Source organism: Megachile rotundata, chromosome 5 (genome assembly GCF_050947335.1).
Source record: "Megachile rotundata isolate GNS110a chromosome 5, iyMegRotu1, whole genome shotgun sequence".
In the NCBI taxonomy this organism is placed as follows: Eukaryota; Metazoa; Arthropoda; class Insecta; order Hymenoptera; family Megachilidae; genus Megachile; species Megachile rotundata.
Genome location: NC_134987.1, coordinates 19,948,208 through 19,970,297, shown reverse-complemented (window position 1 = coordinate 19,970,297; position 22,090 = coordinate 19,948,208). Strand labels below are relative to the sequence as shown.

General features: G+C 38.6%; 2 protein-coding genes across 6 annotated transcripts; one reads left to right on the top strand and one right to left on the bottom strand.

Annotated features, from left to right (window-relative positions):
• Nucleotides 1–184: 184 nt before the first annotated feature.
• On the top strand, nucleotides 185–3,783 carry LOC100876910 (nischarin). 3 transcript variants are annotated; one of them, XM_076531733.1, is made up of 4 exons: nucleotides 185–325; nucleotides 405–631; nucleotides 986–1,298; nucleotides 1,410–3,783. In XM_076531733.1, the coding sequence occupies exons 2-4, from the start codon at nucleotides 504–506 to the stop codon at nucleotides 2,373–2,375; spliced, it is 1,407 nt and encodes a 468-aa protein (XP_076387848.1). In that variant the 5' UTR covers nucleotides 185–325; nucleotides 405–503; the 3' UTR covers nucleotides 2,376–3,783. The 3 variants fall into 3 exon arrangements, with proteins under 3 accessions (XP_076387848.1, XP_003703254.2, XP_076387849.1); XM_076531734.1 differs by having other exon boundaries at nucleotides 187–325; nucleotides 422–631; XM_003703206.3 differs by having other exon boundaries at nucleotides 186–631.
• On the bottom strand, nucleotides 3,774–20,530 carry LOC100877020 (alpha-crystallin B chain). Of its 3 annotated transcripts, none has more exons than XM_003703208.3 (4): nucleotides 20,166–20,530; nucleotides 12,763–12,879; nucleotides 11,707–11,893; nucleotides 3,774–5,103 (listed from the first exon to the last, which is right to left on the bottom strand). In XM_003703208.3, the coding sequence occupies exons 1-4, from the start codon at nucleotides 20,351–20,353 to the stop codon at nucleotides 4,909–4,911; spliced, it is 687 nt and encodes a 228-aa protein (XP_003703256.1). In that variant the 5' UTR covers nucleotides 20,354–20,530; the 3' UTR covers nucleotides 3,774–4,908. The 3 variants fall into 3 exon arrangements, with proteins under 3 accessions (XP_003703256.1, XP_076387851.1, XP_003703255.1); XM_076531736.1 differs by lacking the exon at nucleotides 20,166–20,530 and adding an exon at nucleotides 17,084–17,200; XM_003703207.3 differs by lacking the exon at nucleotides 12,763–12,879 and having other exon boundaries at nucleotides 20,166–20,527.
• Between the last annotated feature and the right edge of the window lie 1,560 nt (nucleotides 20,531–22,090).

Sequence of the window (22,090 nt, the reverse complement as noted above, 5' to 3'; positions counted from 1 at the left end):
TGAAAATGCAAAATTGAAATCAGTCGGCAGAGAAGAAAAAGAAAACAAGCGCGTCATCGCGTAAAAATGTCGGTTAACAAAGACCGAGGCATAAAAATAACGTCGAACGTGATGGACAGTGTGAAATAAAACCGAAGGATTTAAAAGTCTGAGAACCTCTGAAAGAACAGCGACGCATACGCCCGTCTCGGGTCAGTGCTTAGTTTGATCGCAAGGTGGAAGCACGATATTCGTTTTGTCTGCTCAAAGTACTGTCAAACATGAATATTCATCCCATAAAATCGCGTTGGATTCCGAGCAAAGGATTGGTAAAAAAAGCAGCACGGTAGGTTCGCGAAGAGTACGATGCACCGAACGGATAAGAGGAGTTTCTCCCTCTGATGAAAAACAGTCGATATTGACAGCTCCCGCCTCGGTTCAGGATAACCTCTCGGCCCGATCGACAACAGTGACAACTCTTGCCACGTCTTTAGTAGATTGCCCAAAACGCTGTGAAACAAACGATGGCTTGTCTGTTGCTGAATCAAAAAAACGTGCATATCAAAATACCCTCGGCAGATACCGTTGACGGTGTCACATATTATTGCATCGAGGTTAGGGTTGCCTCGATCAAATGGACCGTGAAACACAGGTGAGCGCCTGTCAGATTCTTTCGTCGTTTATTTCGGATTTAAATACTCTCGTCTTCAATGATCCTCGTATCTTTCTATTTTTAAATCTTTCGTTATTGAACGCGTGATCTAGGATCAATTTCTTAATTTGAACAAATAGTTCAACTAATGACCCATTTCCTTCGTATCGACCGAAATTTATCCAAGATACGCGATAAACTTGTTTCTGTCAATTTCTTTTTTTAAGATGGGTGTATCGTAAACATACTTTATCGTGAAATTTCTTTAAAATTAAACTGGTTCTAAATGATAATGATAATGATTTTTCAATAAAATTAACAGTATAGAAACCATATTTATTTGTAATGTTATAGGTACAACGATTTTGCAGAGCTCCATGAGAAGCTTGTTTCTGATAACTATGTTAAGAAAGATATATTACCACCAAAGAAACTTCTCGGCAATAAATGCGAAGCTTTTGTAGAGAAGCGTAGACAAAGCTTAGAGCTCTACTTGAACGAAGTTTATAGTTATTTAAAAAAGGCAATGCCCAGAGAATTGGCTGTATTTCTTGATATGCATATATATGATATATTTTTTTTGCTACAGAGTTTGGCTTTAGAATTTTTTGCAGAAGGTGACAGTTTGTTACAAAAGTCCAAGAGTTACAAGTTCAATCCAGTACAGGTAAGGTATAAAGATATAGAAATTTGGAATTATAAGAAATTAGAAATAAGATATATAAAGATTTAGAAATATAAATTGTTTTATAATATAAATGTGAATGTTATGTTTCAGTTGTATGCGATCAGTGAAAGATTGAAGCAGCCCTGCCCATCGCTAGAAGTCGTCGATAAAAAATACGATTTCAGTCACGTTTTGGATTTTAATTCTCATTTAACCAGCCTGGTAATCGAAGGGACTTCAGAACCTTATAGAACCAGCAATATTTATTCGTCTGCGCTCTCGATCGAATTATCGACCTTTAAGAACATAGAAGATCTAACAATTGATTGCTATCCTGTAGATAAAATATATCACATGGGCAATCTTAGAGATACAGTAAAATACCTAAAAGTGAACAATACGAAACTCAGAAATATCGTCGAGTTGGCAATGTGTGAAGAAGTACACAAAAACCTCGAAAATGCCAACGACTCACACGTTTGGTTAAAGGTCACTCATCTGGACCTTAGCGATAATCGAATAGAAACAATAGACGAAGCTATCAAATTATTACCTCACATAGAATGTCTCACGTTGAACAATAATCTGCTGTCGGAAATTTCTAACGTCACTTTGCTACCCAGATTATCCCAATTGTACTTGGCGTCGAACAATTTCACTACTCTACCAGATGATCTGCACACGAAGCTAGGGTATATCGTGTACATCGATTTGTCTCAGAACAAATTAACGTCGTTATCGAGTTTCTCGAAATTGTATTCGTTGGAGGGATTGGACGTGAGTTGCAATCGCATAGAAAAAATCGAGGAAGTAAAAAATATTGGACATCTTCCTTGCTTGGAACATTTACGGTTGACCGGTAATCCGGTGTCGACCATCGTTGATTACAGAGTAAAAGTGTTAGAGCCATTCGGTAAGAGGGCCGCGGATATTTGCTTGGACAACGAAAAACCTAATCAAAAGGAATTGGACACAGTTTCTGTTCATCAAGCATTACGTATAGCAAGAGAGGGTAAATCACCAACGTTCACCGCGTCCGATGCACCGCTATTCTCTGCAGAAATTCCTAGTATATAGGAACGCATGTAAATTATATTTTTATTACAGACAATAGGTTTCTTACGTGAAAGAATACTTTGATAAGAATTTATACAATTTATCAGAATTTTATCGATTTCCTTGTCTTTGAAGAGGTATTACTGTCAGAATTTGGTCAGCCTCTGATGAATGCGTTGTTTTTGGTACAGTGAAGTCCCGCTACAAGTCTGGATGAGACTTTAGCGTAGTATAAAAGTGTAGGTAGCGAATCTAAATTGCTTAATTTGAAAATTTAAAAATTGATAAATTAAAAAATCTCGTAACTCTCGAATTTAAAATAATGGGAATTCGCTTAACTAGTGATATAAATGGTGGCAATATAACGAGACTGCACTGTATGAACAAACAGGTAATCTTACAAGCGAACTTCAAAATCGCTGCTTGAAACGACGAATATCCAAAAGGTCATCGTATTATCTCGCCTTATAGTCCTTTTTTATATGGTATTTGTTGTCGTGTCGGTGCTTTTTATCACCTTTTAACATGATATCCTAATCAGTATAATATATACCAAAACAATAACAAAATAGTTTAAGCCCGATTGGTATTTATGGTAGTTACAGTCAAATGTTAGAACAACTAATACACACGAGATAAATCTTTGTTCAAGGATAATGTGTGCCACCTACCTGTATAAAAGAAAGAAGACAAAACAAGATTTGTGAGATTCTGCTGTGTACATAATTATTTTTAAATTGTATATTACGTGTTACCATCATATATTTTTTATACGAGTTTGAAATATAAAACAAATCAATTAGATTTGAACGACGACGTATTTATTTGTAATTTATATTGAGAAGAAACTTGATTTTCGTGCAACAATGTAGTGGTTCTTGAATTCAGCTTGATTCACGTGAGAAAAACATGATTCAAGATCGCGAAACGTTAATTTTATGTTACGTTTACCGAGAACCATTGTAACTATAAATTATACATGAATTATTTTAAATGAACGTTATTTATTGTGCATTTATAAATATATATATGTATATGTGCTAAACACATGCATGTCATACGTTTGTCAATGAAAAAGTGGATCAACCAAATCTTTGATACTTTTATTCGATACAGTCTCAAACGTCTATTATCGACATCTGTTATTTATTGGATAGATGTGTAATGCGATATTATTTTAAAAAATGCATCACGTTTCGTGCGTAACAATTTTATAGCGATTTAACTCGAAAATATTCCTGTATATAAGATGAGAGATATTTTGTTAATAAAGAATATTAAATCAATAAACTGTGATAACATGTAGACAGAATTTTTGTTAATTTTTAATTTCACGTCGTCGAATGATAACATTGGCGTAATTAAATATTTAATTACGTCAGTTGAGGGCAGCAGGATATCAACAATAAAAAAGAAAACTGATCTTTTATCATTTATTTTTATTTAAACTTCCACATTGTTTCGCATTACCTTTTTAAACTTCATACGTATCTCGACAATAGTAAAATATTCATAAATAATAATAATTATAATAATAATAATATGCTTAAAAATTCTAAGCATTCACGTGTTATAGTCTTTTAATGTAGTACACCTAAAACTAACACATACATAAGTTATCATTTTACAGAAAAGATCGCTTCTGTTTGCGTTCGAAAATCTTTTTAATTATTTTTTACGAAACAACATCTAAAGTTATACATATGAAAGGCAATGCGTGTTTCTAGAAAAATTCTTGTCACTTTCGAAAAGGAAAAGTATCGAAGCTGTACCAAAAAAAATGATTTATCAAATATCTTTGATTCTCTACGATCTTTGCGCCGTTGTTATGCCTTAAGATTATAATCATTCTTTATTTATATATGTGTATATATATATTTTTTTTTATATTTCGCCGACCATAAATACTTTAAATTACAAATCGATTCTGGTCGAAACGATGGTAAAAACACGTGTATCTTAAAGAAGTATCAAAGCGACAAAGCTAATCGAAAAAGAAACACTGCATATCAAATAGTTATATATTAATTTTTATACAAAATTAGGCTGTTCTCAGGATAATCTGCCAGCTCTCGAATAAACGATTAGTGAATTTGAAAATTCATCTTTCGATATGATATCGTGGCAAAAATTATCCTATTCGATCTCGAACGTTTATTCGCTGGAGTTAAATTTCTCAAAAACAATGAATTAATTCTTGTTTTCGATGTACTTTCTTTTCAGCATTGTACTTTGCATCTTGGGACAAAAATTGGTCGAAAGAATCCTAAACTTTTTCTCTTCGTTGAATACGCGCCGTGAACCCCATTTACTTTGTTGTACATCTCACAAATGATTTCTTTTCGAACAAGAAGCGATTGATCTTCGTGAATTGAAAAGAGGACAAAAACTTGAAGTCCACAGCGAAAGAATTTAAGAGGGAAATAAAGAAAAAAAAATTGAGTTTATTATAAAGGAATCGATGGAAAGGAACAGGAAGGAGCGATCTGAGGGGCACACGAATGATGGAGCGTCGAAGGGAGTTTCAAGGGAATCGTTTTCGTTCATGGGGTTTCTACTGGTGCGCGATGGGGATGAGCTTCTCGCCCGTTCCGATCGCCGGAAGTGGAGCTTCAACGGTCAGGACACCGTCCTTGCTCAACGAAGACTTGATGCTCTCTGGATTTGTTCCTTTTGGCAACAAGAACTCGCGGTTGTATTCCCTGTATACCGATTTGCTTTCCGTTTTTTCTTCGTGTTTCGCGTGGACCTGTAAAGAATAAAGAAAGAAACATTTTAAAATCGCCATGTGTTATATGCAAAGAAAGGCGATCGGATGCAAATGGTGGATGCGACTTTGCGTCATACGGTTTTTTCCCTCGGCTCGTAACCAAGACACTTATGTCGATCTACTCTAACGTTGCATATAACACGGATATTTACAACATAACGAAAACACAAAACAATGATACATTAGATTTAATAATGCGGTTCGGTAACTTCTGTAACAGAACCCAAATAAGAGCAGAACGAAGGTCAAAATGTTGATGAAATGAAGTACAATGTAATTTTCTTGCCAAACTGATCGCGTTACGTTGATAAGATTAGATGAAGTCGTGTTGGTACACTTTTGAACGCTTGGTATTTCGAGAAACTAAGAGTATTTTTCTCGTAAACTGACGCAAACCTTGCGGAAGAAGTAGGTTATTATGAAAGGCAGGGATAAAACTCTGATATAAGAGAATGTTTTACGAGTGTCATTCAGAGAAATTGCTATCAGTTGGGTTGGCGATAAAAGAATGGGAGGAAGAAGGAGAGCGAAAAGGGTGGAATAATAACACGGAAGAAAATGGCGGCAGAAGGGCGCCGCAAATTCGGCCTTGTTTCGGTGTATCTCTGCTCTTTCAATCGATATTTACGGACAACCTTCTTTCTTCGTTGCTCGTATCTCTTTATTCGCAATTTTTAAAGTTTTTTTCTTTCTTTTAGAAAATTTTTAACTACTTTTCATTTTCTACCGGGTGAAATATCCGCTTGAAAATTTCTCACGAAAATGTGTATCATGAATTGTCCGTAGAAACCACTCAAAGGTAATTCTTCGCTTTTAAAGTGGTCAAGGTCGACGTGGACTGGGCCTCGTTTGAATTGCATATCGCATGTTAATGCAAACTGGAAGAACCACCCTCCATTTTGCCAACAGCGATGAATCATACGAAGAACGACGTATTTCGGCTGAAGTACCGGTTCCATAATTTGTCGGGACTCACAGAAAAATTGGGACGAAATTCCTCCAAGCATCGTGTCTCTGTACAGTCTCTTTACTTTAATCGAAACAGGTCGAAACAAAATGTACCTTTAAACTTTCTTTAGAAAGTAAAGTTCGTCCAAATAAGTTCAACGCAGCGGAGTTTATTTTCGGAGCAAATATCTCCGTATTTATCAGCGAGATACATTCGCAATCGCAATTATTAGCGATATTTTGACCGCGTCGATTTATCAACAAAAGCGTATGAATAACTATGACTCATACTCGATATAGACAAACTTGTGAATATTCGAACAAAGTTGCCAAAATCGATCGTCCATGTTTTTCGTCTCGTACATTCCGATCGTTGGGTTTAAAAACGTTGATCGACTTGAACGTTGAGCTCGCGTGATCACAGAAACGGACTTGTCCTAGCTGATTTATTAATACGGACACTTAATCGAACTGGCGACCTGAATTCGCGTAACCCTGCCTTGACACGCACGCGCTAGAAAATTGATAGATTTTCCAGGAAAGTAGATTTCAGCTGATCTAGCATTAGTCCATCAAACAGTTTCTTAAACAGTAGGTGCAACGTCTACTTCTATATCAGATCTATAATTAAAGATATGGAAGAAAAGCTTTCTTTGGAGCAGACTATGGAAGGAGTTATCTATCACGACCTTGTACGTAACAATGTACGTGACAAGTCCACTCTACACAAGCACCTGTTATATATTTTTAATATTGATATTTCGAACTACTCATTGCAACGAATGTTTCTGTTAAGCACGAGAAGGAAGGTAACTGCAATCTTTGAATCAATGCAAAAAACTGTACGAATGATGTCATGAATCTTATTAGCTAAGATTGAAGTTTTACGTCGATTCGCGAAATCGGGCAACGTCTAAACTAGCTTACACGAGAAAACACATTAAAAATAGAAGTTGCATCAGGCAGATGCCTAGCGTCCGAGTAGCGATTCGATGCCATGCAAATATTTTCCCGAGCAATCGACAATTTCTTACGGGGTTTCGTATAAATGAATCTAATTAGCGTGACTGTGAATTACGTCACGACGGATAATAAAACCGATCGCTAAAAAACAGCTATGTCATCGACGCGTTTAGACGCACCGTGTGCGATTAAGTCAATTTATCTGAAAAGGATCGAGCAATTATCCGCTACGAGTATCTTCCTGGTACACCGCGATAACGTAACAACAAACGTGATTTTCTCGTTAAGGATGCAGACTGCATCGATCGTTTCAGAGATATTACACAGATTGCATTTTGGAGCGAAAAATTCGTGTCTTCGCAGGAAATGGAAGTTCGATAGCGAATAAGTTGGTCAAGAAAGAAAATGCAGATGCAAGACACGTTCGACCGCACCCAAGGAACACGAAGCGTGTGTTAGCCTCGCCTTCTCTCGCTAGAACGCGCTAATTAAGTTACGCAAACGACGCTAATTAACTGTCTTTCGATGCCCTCCTCGTCGAGGTGTTCTCATTCTTGGACCACTTTGACCGCGGACGATCTATCCACGCGTTCGTAGCTTGCCAGCGAACCAAATAACCTGGCCTTAACCTTGTAAAACAAGTCGCGGAACATCTACCGATCTTGACGCGCTTCGATTCTCGTTGTGCAACACAATGCGCTATCATATTTCGATTTGATAACAGGCGTTACTACGAGCAACCGATAGTGCAAGTCCATTCTTTTTACTTGCGCTTTCGTTAAACAATCTTTGATACACGTAGCATATTTTGCTTAATTAGCGAACGAGAAGAAGAGCAGTGGAATACGGGACGAGAGCGAAGCAACCGGAGAATCGCGGTTTTTCTGTAACGATAAAAACAGACAGACTCGTCTGCTGCGGTCTTGGAACTCATCTTCGCTCTACCTTAAGATATTGCGTTACGGTCGAAACTCTGCAAGAAAATACGATAAAACTAGGCAAGCAAATATTCTGCTTCCTTTAAACGAATATTTGATAGATTATGGTTAGACGCAGCGAAAGTAGACACAATTCGACCACCCAAATGAACGAGTACCTCGAATGTCGATACCCGATAAACACGCGAATCTTCCAATTACGTTTCACCTCTAACTAATGCTAATAAAATTACCACCACCGCGTGACGAGATTACTGATCGTTCAAACGACTATCGATAACCTGGAAAACACAATAGTGGAAGTAGTTCATTGTGGAAAAAAAACCACCTCCTTGTTTACCCTTCGTTTAACCCTACAAGGTTCGATGCATTCTAGCCGCTTAGGTGGGCTTTGTTCTATCGAGAGTAACCATGTAAACCGATACTAGCAATGGGTACTTAATATTTTGATACTTTTAATACTTCGAGAAAGGCTGCTTTTTAAAGAGAAAATACGAACTGTGTCGCGCGGGCTTTCCTTTTTCGGTCAAGGAGAATGTGCCATTAGACGGTCCGGAAGGTAGTCTCGCGTTACGCCGACGCTTTAATTGACTTTCGAAAGGTGGGACGCACGATTCGAAGTCTGGCTTTACGAGCGACCATGGAACCAACTAGAAGCCGAGAAACATCGTCAAATTTTAATAGTTATATTTAGTTTATGAGTCAGAGCGACTACGCGTTCTTTCTCGCGATTGGCTGCTCGAAATCATTCACTTCCTCGAGTATTCGAAAGTTTTGCTAAGTTCACGAGGAAAGTTCGCGACTACATCGACGAATTCTAGAACAGCTTAGCTGTCGTGGAAACAGCAAAAATCCGCGAAGACACGCAGACTCCGGAAGAGTCGCGAAGATGTAAACCGTAAGACACCGCGAATGCATCTGAATTCGATGATCGAGTGTCGTTTAGTAGCGGTTTGCGTAATCCTCTCGTGGCCTGGTAAGACGATATTCCAGCTGGAAAGTTTAGATCCAAGGTAGAGTTGAGTTACCAAGAACAGCGTGTAGAAGAGCTCGTCCATTCGTGCCTCCCTTTACCCTGCCATTTCCCTTCATTTCCCTTTGGCTAGGGCTAGGGTTACCTGTGGCGTGGCGCGCCAGTTGCTTGCCTGCGAGCGAGCTCTCCTCCTTTTCGCTTTTCGTCTTTTACGGCCAACGCGATCGATATCGCGAGCACGCCGAGCGGACTTCAGACCACCGCAACCTAGACGCTTCAACGAAAAGCCCAAGGAATCCTCGATACTCTCCTTGCATCTGTTCGCTACGTCTAACGATCGCGTTCGATGCGCACGAGTAACGATTCCTTCTCAATTTCGGTTATTTAATTACGCTCCTTGCAACCATTCCGAGGAAAATGTCGACGTCGAATAGACAGAGAGGATGATTCGAAATAAAAATATTTTATCAACACGATAAAAGCGAGCGACCATATCAAACTTTCTTTTGAAATTTGAGAATTTTTCGGCAAACCGTGCGTGGTAACGAGAAATTAAGTGCAAATACATGTACGTTGGTAGATGGATTTCGTTAAATTAACCGTGACAGAATCAAGGTATATCGAAGTACGATCGTTGAAAACAGGTTGGCCACGATCCTATCGTGCTCAAGGTCCACTTCGAATTCAGGTCGGCTCTGTTCGAGAATCGTAGTCCTTAAAGGGTTGTTCCAAGGACGCGTTCCAAAGGATGAGCAACAGCCCGAGCAAAGAATGCGATCTCCCTCTTATTGTCCAAGTTTAACTGCTTGCGCGAGCTGATGTCATGCTTGCTCGATAAAGTAAGTACTTGCTGGATAAATAGGAACACGAGGACCGGTTTTATTTAAACGAGTAACACCGTCGAGCTACTTTGAGGGAACGATTACGAAACGGACGTCCATTTACGTTGTTTGACGGAAAACTGGGTCGCCCCTCTTTCGAATAGATCGATCTTCGACAACGATCATCAATTTTGTCACACGAAAATAACGAAACTGACCTCGTTCTAATCTGCACCGTAATGTGCATCGATTTCTTTCTGACTACACTTTTCCACGAGACAATACAATTTCCGACGAAATTAATTATCGAAATCAATTTCAGTTTGATTTAAGTTTAAGAAATAAATGATCTTCGCAAGAAGAAAGTAAATATTAGCAACAAAAGCACTATCGAACAAGCACTGAAATAATACCAGTCATCGTCATTTTATCGTAATTTAAACGATAAAAAAGAAATACAGCAGAGTTTATCAAAAGCAGACTGGCCGTTTAGCTTGGAAATCAGAATAAAGCCATGCTTGTTCGCTCTGAAATTCCTCAGTTGCTTTGATCTTCCTTTCATAGCTGCGAAACACGCCATATCTCGGTACAACGACCTAAGCTTTCGAGCTTGCATAACATCGAGACTTCATTTTTATTACCTTATACTTTGCAAGTCTATTTTTCTCCACAAAATTTTCTTCTTTCGTCATTTTTGTTGTAACATTTTTTCGAATTTTTTTCAATTCCCGATCGTCGAGTTAAAAAAATTATGACTTCTTTCGACGTAGAATTAAGAGAGGATGAAATAAATAAAAGCGACGGTGTAAAAAAGGAGTAAGCAGCAACGATGTTCGAGACTCATAATGGTCGAACATTATTCGGAGCCGTCGTCGCGGTGTGACGAGCACCGTAAACTTATTTTTGGTGCGGGTTATTTCCGTGCAGGTCGGCGGGAACGCCGGCCAGAGAAGAAACTTGAACGCACGCATTCCTCCAAGAAAATTCTGGCTTCGACATCCTGCGTAAATTCTTCAAGAAACGAGAATCTTCTTTCCTCTTTGGGCACAGTCTGATTCGTAGAAAAATTCCCGAATTCGATACGGTAAATATCGTATCTAACGTTATGAAAATTTGCATATTGGGGGAAAAATACTGAATCTCAAGTGACTGCCAACGTGTTAGGGAGTTACGTACATGTTCTCGACGAGACAGATGCGAGAAGAGAATCTGGTTAGGGTCGGAAGTACCAAGACGCGCGATACTTTTAAGTAACAAGAATTGCCCTTACGCCGGTGGAGCCAACTTCCTGCCGGAAGTGACGTAATAAGAGCAATTAGAATGTTCCACGTCGCTCATAAAGAGCCGTCGAGAGCATCAGTAAAGCGACATAAAATTCTAAACAGCATCCTGTTTATGGTTCGAAATGTGCACGGGATACTGTTCAAAGTTAAAACAGAAATACGATCGGTAATATCTGATTTAGGTTTTCAATTGAAAATCGAGGTAAAGTAGAAAACACGTGGTAATATTTCTATAGGATACTATTGGCACAACACAATCGCCATAGATTCGTATATGCGTCGATTGCGTAAAAAGATGAACCAGTTTCGATCGGTGCCAAGTTGTGCAACAACTAGACGAACGAAATATGTGCATGGCGCGATGAATCAAGCATTATAATTTCACGTAAACGCGAAGAGCATCGTCTCAAAGAAGGTTGCATGCCAATTCTCTTTCCGGCCCAATTTAGTGCCGGATCATTACTTACTGGCTAGAGCAACGTCTCCATTGTTTTAATTCGTATCTCGACTACAATGTTCCAAAAATGTTTGGCAAAACTTTAACGGAAAGTTCTTTAACCCTTTTATATTTGCATGTATCTACTTAACTCCAACCGTGTCGAAGGTACGAGCCTGTTAATTCTAAGTAGCCTTAGTGGCGAGACAAAAGTACTTACCAACAGTTTATTGTCCACGGTTTTAACAACAATTTCCTCCGGGGTATACTGAGAGACGTCGAATCGGAGCTTCAACATTTTGCTATCGCCTTCATCCTGGATCAGAGGGCTGTTCAAACCGTCCAACCAAGCGGAATCATGCTGAGGACTCAGAGAACTGCTGTTCTGAGTGCTCTGCGTGGTAGTGCTGAAAGGTATAATAATGAATTCCAAATTATCGAATGCATTCCGATCGTCGACGCGCATTTATCGGGACAGGTGCGCGCTAGAACGATGAACGAAAAAAAATAAGTCGAGTGTGGGTCGGACGACGATGACGACGATCGTAAAAAAAACGATACAAGTACGAAATGAAAGAGGAACGTGTCTAAAAGACAGACTAGCGTTCGTCTACGAGTGACCTATTGTAGATGCACGGTTTCAAAGAGTCTTACCTACGGTGATGATGATGCAACGAACGAGAGGAACAACATTAAAACTGGTCACGATGGAGAAACTAAAAATCGTGCTTAACTACGTGACAAGATCGATTAGCAGTGTTTGTTTAGAACGTTTAAATTAAATGCCACAAAATTGCGCCAAGCGTCACTACAGTGTGCGTGTACACTACTAGCATGAGCCGGTTAATCGTTTCACCAAGGGGTTAATTACTGCCAACGATCTACGTGAACAACGCATTACCTTTTTTCCTAGTGTTTTCGATGGTGTCCGGGGTTAGTCGTAAACTAACTAGTAACAAGGACAGAGGTAAGTCGCAGGAAAGTGTCGGTAACTGTTTCAACGATGGTCCACGTTGACTCCGATAAAGTTTCATCAAATTTATACGACAATCATTTAGATAGCTTTAATGCGCGTTGAACAAAAATTCCAAAGTTTTAGCTACCGGACCATCGTTTGCGAGTTACAACGCCACGAACAAGTAGAGTACGTGTCAATTTCTCCGACAATTGGTGCAATGTTAAAATTATAATAAAACAACCGATAGTGGTTTTGGTTAATCGAAGAGGAGATTCGCTGTTGTGTCTGTGTTTTTTTTTTCTTTTACAGTAGCGTCACCTTTTGAAGCTGTCGAATGCGGACCGCTTTGGCGGTGCTGCAGGATCGACCTTGTCCCAACCTTCGGTCTTCGAGGTCGTCGATGTACGGTGTTCGCTGGTGCTCGTGTGATGTCGACTTCAAGTTAGTCACCAACGTGCCAATGCAGAGAGCCAATCAGAAGGCGAGACAGAAGTCGAGCAAGAGGGTAACAGGGGATCATTATTACTTTTGTTAACTTTGCTTTGGTTAGTGTCTTTTGGTCGCATTTTCATGTCGAACTTGCTTACGACACTCAATTTTCTTTTTTAATTTTTAGACAAGTTCACCGTTTCTTGACATCAAATTTTTTAAATTCTTCGTCAACTTTGATTGATCTCTATTTGCCATCTAGCGAATCGAAAATTATCTTGATATAAAAAACGTGCTAAGGGTGTATAAAAGGAATCATTTATTTCAGATAGAAAGATGTAATGATGATCAATTTTTAGTAGAAAAAATTGAATGATATATGAGAAGAGATTCCTTCGAAACGATTTATTGCCAAGAAACGGTGCGTACATGAGGTGTTCCAAAGAAGGTCCATTCCCAGGATAAAAGAAACTTATCTCCGTATTTACATATAAGAGAGGTATAAGAGTAGCGTTTGGAAATTATAATCTCGTCAATCACTTAACACGTTTCGCAACAAATATGTAAAACCTGGTCTAAAAATTAATAGCATCTTCCATCGCTTAATTAAATTTGTGTTTTTAATAAATGTGCCGTCACAAAACGTGTTAAGAACTCATTAATAATTAAAGATATATACATGGCACTCTTGTTTAAAACCTCTGCGCTGCTTATTTGTCCTCGCGCTTTGCAAAGCGGTATAAAACACGACAAAATTGATACGCAGCAGTTCCTAAACCTCTAAAATTAAAAAAATACTTTCGTACGTCGAGCACATTCTCGCGAAAGAAGTGATAAATTTAGGAACCACTGACGTAATCTGTTCGTTAACGCTTCACGTTATTGCAGGTTACACGATGTTACGTCACTCGGCAATTTAGTAATTAAATAGGCTAAAAACCAACTTGTCCGCATCATGCCAATCAGCAGTATTAAAATTATTTTGATAAGCTAGCAATCGATCATCGTACACCCGCGAAAATTCGAGACATCCTGGGAGAAAGATCTCGACAATATACCAAATATACCGCACACGTTATGTATTTGTATAATAAAAGTAATTCCTAACTTCGAAACACGTATATTCTTAATTCACCGTTTCGCGCAAATCGTCATTTTTACACGATACTTTGTACGTAAATTTCTTGGGCACAGAAGTAACGATAGCACTTCATCAGGTAGATAACCTCTGATCGATCGATGCTGCACTAATTGCTCCGATTAATCAACGATAATACCATCAATTCAGTACGAATTAAGTGGCATTCACTGACGAATTAAATTCGTTTCAAGCGAAATTCAATTTATTCCGTGTATTCTTATTTATGGCAGGAAAAGAGACGTACTGCGGTTTTCTCGAAACCGATAACCGGAAGTCACGACTGTTCTTCGGGGAGGTCAACGGTCAGGAGGATTCTAAAATAGTACACACAGCTGTGACATGCAGCATCAGTCTCTGAAACTTAGAGTCTAAACGAACTCTGCAGCTTTTCGAGAAAAATTGAAAAATGAAAATACAATATTCGACCTCAAAAAATAATTTCTAAAATCTTCCTGCCCGTCGACCGTAGAAACGACTCAAAAGAGCCGCAAGTTTTTGCAAAATTCTCATTTAAAGTTACACAAAAGGGGAAGAGGGAGAAGTTAATCGGGTGCGCGGAGCGGCTGGTCGACAAAGGATGAGAAAGTTTAAAGCGAAAAGAAGTCCTTTCTCTTCGGGTGGTCTCTTTCACACGGAACAAAAGCGAAGCCATATCGAGAGGATCGCGCTGTCTGTCAAAATGTCTTTCAAGGTACAAACGCGAGGGAACTGCTGCGAAAGACAGAGGAGAAAGAAGGTATAGAATGCGGTAGACAATAATTATTCGAGTCAGGAGAAAGGTCCTATCTGGTCTGGTGAAGTCACGAGAGGTCAAGCATGCCGAGATCAGGATCTTGCGATTGTACAGCTGAAAAGGTCACGCGACTCGAAACACACCTTCTGGTATGAGTATACCTTTCTTCGAAACTATTTGTCAAACTATACTGTTTCTACGAAGTTACAAGGTTCTACGATTAAATGAAGTTAATTTGGCCCGGTTGCGATAATTAGTCTCATCAATTTTACGACATGGAATGCAAATCGTCGTATGCTTGGCCTAGAAAAGACCCTAAACGCGCAATAGTTCAAGTAGATAATGGGAGACGCACGCGGTGCGTCGGCAATTACATCAGAATATGACGTTCGGTGCGCAAACTGAATATTTCCAACAAAATATCTATCGGAAGCCATAATACGTTTGCAGAGAATAAATATGAATGGCTATCGTGATATACTCTATTAGCAAAGATGCAATTTACCGGATATAACAATTGCTTATAATTCTATTTTCTCGTTAAGCATCGAAACGATCAACGACAAGTTAGTTGCATAACTCAATCGGGAGAAATAAGTGAAACGAAGGAACAATAGATTATCCCGAGTCTAGACGCGCTGCATATACGTTATAAATAAACTTAGACACCTCTAAAAGTAATCCACTGACTAGGAAACCGCAAGTGCCACGTATCACTTTCAATAAACTAATATTAGCAACGCGTTGAATCATTTGCATGCACATTTCATACTCGATACGACCTTCGATCGATAAGATTACTTTTAATGGAAAAAATCTGTACAAGTACAGTCCCTTTTTAGAATCGTAAATTTCTCGTACTGAAAAGCAAATCCGTGACAACAGAACGAAAGTAGCGCAGGTTTCGAAGATAAAACAGTAGCAAGAACGTACGTGCTAGGTGGGTCTTAATCGTAAGTGGACATAAATCTTGACGGCTAAACTGTTCGCCTATAAAGTTTCGAGCATCGATTCGACACACTGCTCGTACGAAGAGAGAGTAACGTGTTACACGCTACCTGTGAGATTAATTTCCTGCAGTTCTGTTTCACCTCCGACACGAGCCTACCACCTCGAACGTCTTGTTATAATCTCTTACGAACGACGCGATCGAACACTTCGTCCAATTTCCATGAAACATCGTGTTCGATTAATTTAATGCAAGGTGCGACGCTATAAATACGTGCCTTTGAAGCTTCCAAACATTTACACCGGCATCTCGAGCGAATAAAACTGATGGTATTGATTTATTTAGAAAACACTTGTGATGCGTTGCATATGATGGACAGTGTAAGACGCATACCGTGTGTCATCAATTGCGTCGCATAAAGTAATGCAGCACGTACATAGTGCTCGATGGGTTGTAGCGTATAAAATAATGCAAGACATATATGGTGCACCGTCGAGTGCTCGGAATAATGTAATATAAGATGCGTCGTCGGTTACATCGGATGCACGGTTTAAGGACACATTCAGGGTATCGCCGATTGCATTGCGTAAGTAGTGCAAGACGCACACGATGTGTCATTAAGCGTAATGAATAATACTCGGGACGCGCAAGGTGCATGATCGACGTTAGACGTGCTAATTCGCGACGTTTCTAGAAAGAATCGCGCTCAAAGGTAAATGTATTGATTCGACTCGGAACTAGACTGCTGAATGTACATAATGAACCACGATTGTTCAAATCATATTCATATGCAAACTTGTTCAGCTCGTGGACTAAAATGTCGACTAGTACTCGATGTAAATTGAGAGTCGATAAGAAGAATAAACAAAACGATGTCACGTTCCTTTTTAAGGCTATTTGTCAGCTCGAAACGATCCGAACAATTCGCCTCTGATCGAACGACCAAAAAAATCAAAAAAAAAATGTCGAAACGATTCGCGGTGCTTCGAGATGACTCATCCTGTAAATGTACTAGAAAACATTTTCGAAAGAAGCTTGCGAGAACATTTATTTCGAACGATACTTGTCTATTTGTAGCAAGCTGTCCCTGAATAAGGATTACGTCACTACCACGCGAGTCCTCGGACCTCGCAATGCTCCATATTTACCTCCCACGAATCGATCAACGATTTATAATTGATTCCAAACACCTGTGTGCTTTCGACCGTTTTCGTTAAATTAAACTCGAAAAATCTTCTCGGCACTTTCGGAGGATTTAGAGCATAAAGCATACTCCCTATCATTTGGGAGGATATAATTAGAATCCTAGGCACCCGAAATTCTGAAGGGAGACTATAATGAATGAAGGAGAAGTTGGAAGATGTGTATCCATGGGTATTGCACCTACCGAAGCTTGATCACTGTCGTGTGTTCCGCTGGATATACATCCCGATCGACGATCATGCTGGTATCGCGTACTACAAACGATCGATATCTCTCGATTCGCGATTAGAAGGAATCTGTCGGCGTGCTGCTTTCAACGAGACAGAAAATTTACTGCGTAAAACTGCAGGGTTACCGCAAGCTCCTCACTTTTTCCGCGAGTTGCAATTGCAATTTAGTGCACGATTCCGGGTGGGGATTGTGCAACGTGTCACTGTCAAGGATGAACTGACGTAATAATCGTTTATACCTCCGGTAGTAACCACGTTACTACTGGACAACGATAGTATCGATGATCTTTGTAATCTTACGTAACGCGACTTGACCAAATTTCAGTTTGCCCCACGATAAATTGAAAATATTATGACAATTAATACGAATCGATGGTTTCTTCTTTAAACAAAAAATAATATGCTGCTCTATTTAGAGAAAATGTTCAAACTTCCATCGTTGTACCTCTAAAAGAAATTGCATCGATAAGAACAAAATTTTTACTTTAAATTCAAGCTAAAATCTAGCTTGTGCTAGCTCGGGGACACACTCCGTATAATGAAAAGTCTTTAATTACTTTCCGGAATGAAAGGGTTACTGCAAGAAAAAAGATACGATGCGAAATTCGACGTTGGATTACAAAGAGTTAATGTAATGAATGAACTTCGAGCCCGATGTAGTCGAACGAGGACAATAGACTGTAATGATTTAATCACGGAAGTGCAAAAGAATGTCGTATGAAATGTTCCTGTTCGATGACATGCCACCGCGAAGCGTTTGACGAGATTACAGGAAGAAGAGCGTTCTTTGTCGGCGCAACAAGTTGTTAAACGACTACCTATTATGCAATGCATCGTTCAAACAAACGGTGACGTTTGTTCGTCATTTACATAATGATCGTTATTCAAAAGCTGAAAAATTCGCCTCGCAATTCGATGCTAGAACCAAGATGGATCGGAACAAGTATTGCCGCCTTCTCTTTTCTTGTAGTCACGTTATTTCAAAGAAACGTGCATTATTGCATTACACGTATCACGTATACGATAATATTCATCTTGTAATAATATCCGAATCCTTAAATACAATCGGCGCAATGCAATCGGATGAAATATTGCCAATACTTTTTGGGTTCTCTATATTTAAATTTGAAATTCCTCCATTTTCTTCGATCATTATTTATGCATCTGCTCAAAGGCGAGAGACAGTCGATAATATCTGAGAAATTTCGAAATTTGACATGACCCAAATTCGCATCTGCCAAGATGAACTCGAATCCGTAGAATTTAGTCAGGGCTACCGGCGTTCGTTGCTATCGATAAAATTTATCGGCCAGTGGGGTTGGACGAATCCCCAAGCTAAATAACGAGGGCTCTCCAAAATTTATGTTCGAGGGTGAAAAGTCTCGAGCACGATATTGCGTATTATTTCTCTTCAATAGCAGAAAATTTGTTTACAAAATTAAAAACCTAATGTTTCGAAGAATCGATCTAATAGTTCCTCGGAACTATTTATCAATTGCGTTGAAAAAAAGTTATGACTACGGTAGAAAATAATACGGTACAAGGTTTCCTGAAAATTTCACTGGAAGAATGTCGGACAAGAAGTTCGAGTCGAGTTCGTAGCAGGTGCAAAATTTTGGTGGGTCGAAGGTTTGTTTTTCGTTTACCCCCCGGCAAGAAACTGCTCGCCGAGGGGTCTCTCCTCGCGTGTTCCTCGCACCGAACGCACTGACGAAACCTCTATAAATAGCGGGTACGTTACTGAAAAACGTGAAACGAATATACATACGCATGCACGCGTGAAAAAGACTCAGACGTGACCTTAATTTGCGTGCCTACCTCGCTACCGACAGATCCTTTCAATATCTTACATCGATATATTACTTAAGTTCTATCTAGGAGATACACGAGAAAGAATATACTTGGAAAATTTCAAAAAGTTCTGATCGGTTTCCGAAATTCAAACAGCCATATTCCTTTATTTAAAAAATTCCAGGAATGTCGCAGTACCTCTTCATACATTCAGAAATTTTGCAAAGCGTTGCAGAATAAAACGTGCTGTCGCTTGTCGAAGTGACTGTACTGTTATGCTAATTCGCGATAAAAATCAACAAGCCTTGTGCAACGGCACAAACATCGATCCGAGAAAAACTGTGCGTGTAAAAATGGCGACTGTTGCGCTTTCGTTTTTACCGTTTAACAGCTAATTTTAAACGATCAATAATTTGTATTCTATATCAGTTCCGTTATAACATTATTTTATGCGAAAGGGAAAAGTCTTGTTTTCCTTTCCATATCACGTTTCGATCAACGATAAAGTTTAAAAATTACATCTCGTTCGAAACAATCACCTGACTTTACTAAAACATTAATCCCCGATGTAAAGTAATCTGACACGAGAAGCACTTTTCTTTTCAAAGTGCAGCATCGATCGCTTTATTTTACCTCGTTGTAATTTATGTTTAAAACGAAGACTTCCATTAATTGCTAAAAACAATATTTATATACAGATTTTCTTTGTCTGATATTTGCGATGAATTGTACGACAGTAGACACTATTCTAGAACGAAGGATATCTACTCGAAATCCAGAGCCCCATGTAAACAAACGTTTCTAGAATAACACAAAAATAAATAACTCCTGTACTCGGACCGGAAGTTAGGTAAACTAACTGTGTGTACGTCGTTATCTACAGTTAACATATTTTTTAAATTCTAATTGTTTAGAGCTGATATAATATACAGTTCCTATTTTATACCGGTGCACTACTGTTTTTGCACATAACTTAACATTTAGAGCAAGAATTTTCAAAAATGGTAGTCTTTCATGGACTGTTCTTCTCAAAATCTTACAATTTTGAAATTTAAAAATTTCGAATTCCCAACGGCAACAATAACTTCGACAAGAATTACGAAGTTTAGGAAGCTAAACTTCGCGACTGCGAATTCTAAACATTAAAATGATCATCGCAAACAAGAGGCAAAGAATAATCGTGCCGGTCTGTGCGCGCAATAAAAAGGTTAGGTGCGTCCCGGACAAATGCCGGTAGCAACGTACCTTGTGGTGCTCTTAAAGAAGTTGTTGCTTTCGCGATTCATCAGCTCGCTACGGAACCGTGACATCTCGTCCTCCATCTTTTTCATCTCGGCGTCGAAGCGTTCTCGTATGTTGGAAAATTCGGTGTCGATTACGCTGAAGTCACCCAGCTTGATGGGAATATTACGCTTGATACCACTGTCAGCCATGATTTTCGTTTTGACCACACTCGTGTTCCTTTCACCAAGCCACTAAAGAGGTACTCTCTCTTATACCGATAGCACTTCTTCCGCGAACGAAGATATATATTGCAAATAACTGTCTCGGTCACGTACAACCGTGCTGCACAATGTCTCGCCTAAGAATGAGCGCGGCTCACCGAATGCTCCTTAAATAGTCGCGACGTATTCGGCCGGTAGTTCGTAGGTGTCCGTTCGCGCTCGGCTCTTTTCGGAGGCGCTCGAGTCTCGTGCATGCGGTTCGAATCGAATACGAAATTTTACGAAGTTTAAATCGAATATGAATCAAATTTGTTTGATATAACATTTATTAAACAGGTATTTGTTTGTATATCTTAATTACATTTAATAATTCTATACAATAAATTTATCGATACGACAAGTAGCAGTATTATAACTTGAAAAAAACAAACATTAATATTTTAATTAAAGATTAATAGAAATAATTCATTTAATGATACTACAAACATACATTGCTAAACATAAAAATTTAATAAATCCGTTTCAAATTAATACATTTTGCCTAAAATTGCCTTACACTTTTTCTGGTTATTTAATATTCATCGCGTTCAATTTTTTTTCTGCGAACGAAATTTTATGAAATATGATGCATTAAATTTAAAATAGAAACTACATAAACCCACATATAAGGCAGTTGTTCGCAAGTGCCAATAGCATTCAAAGTTTTTGAATAAACATGTGATCTAAGGAGAATTAGTGGGCGTTGATAGGTTACGATTTCACAGACAAGAAGAATGATTCTGTTCTATACGAGAAACGGTGACTAATACACCGCCATATGATCATTTCCTTATTGATTATCTTTCTTAAAGATGTACATAGACGTCTGCAAGCGAGATTTTATTTCCACTGGTATCCGATTTCGAAAAACTTCGTTTGAAACGACCAACGCGAAGGATGATTTCATGACACCGAGAGAGATCACCATCAGGTAATAACATTTTTACAACTTCGTTCTTAGGGTTTCTCGAAAAAAAACATAATGTACAACCTTGTGAAGACTAATCTCGAATGATCATCCGATTTTCACGATATTAATCGGTTAATTAGATTACACAGTGTATCAAGAGTTTAATGAAGTTAACGTCCATTAAAAATGCCTAGACCTCAATTACCATGACAATTTAATTATGAAGAACCGTTTTCATAGAGATTAGTTAATCGTTAGTAGTCACTGATTAAAATTTCCTGATGAGTCGATTATACATCGTATATTCGTCTTAATCTAAATAAGATGATGTATAAACTACAATAGAACGATGATAAAAAAGCATCGTTTCGAGTATTATTAATTGCTATTTTTAGTACAAAATGTATCTGTATATAAAGTAAACAATAAACTGCTGCCAAGTTTCTCAAGAACCATTAACAATAAATACAGACTTCTTCGAGTAACTGTCAAGGAAGTATTAAGCTGTTGAGATTGAAATAGAGAAATTAGTCATAAAACTTTCAGTCGCAATGATTTTATTAATATTAAAACGCGGATCAACGAACCTATATTTCATAAAGTCCTGACTGCTTATTTACATCTATCCGACAGTACTATTTAGACGTTCGTATCTTCTAATTGAAGTTTAATGAATTAAATGGTACAATTTATCTCTGTGCACGTCGAATTACCACGCATCATAATTAATAACGAGTTACTTCTCGTGACAATATAACAAAAATTAACTGTGTATA

Bases quoted from the DNA above. Each gene is read 5' to 3' on its own strand.
- LOC100876910 (XM_076531733.1), top strand. From the start codon at position 504: ATGGCTTGTCTGTTGCTGAATCAAAAAAACGTGCATATCAAAATACCC. The intron at 632-985 runs GTGAGCGCCTGT...GTAATGTTATAG, and splicing joins AAATGGACCGTGAAACACAG to GTACAACGATTTTGCAGAGC. The intron at 1,299-1,409 runs GTAAGGTATAAA...GTTATGTTTCAG, and splicing joins ACAAGTTCAATCCAGTACAG to TTGTATGCGATCAGTGAAAG.
- LOC100877020 (XM_003703208.3), bottom strand. From the start codon at position 20,353: ATGGCTGACAGTGGTATCAAGCGTAATATTCCCATCAAGCTGGGTGAC. The intron at 12,880-20,165 runs GTACGTTGCTAC...ACTAACTTGAAG, and splicing joins TTCTTTAAGAGCACCACAAG to TCGACATCACACGAGCACCA. The intron at 11,894-12,762 runs GTGACGCTACTG...TATACCTTTCAG, and splicing joins GCATTCGACAGCTTCAAAAG to CACTACCACGCAGAGCACTC.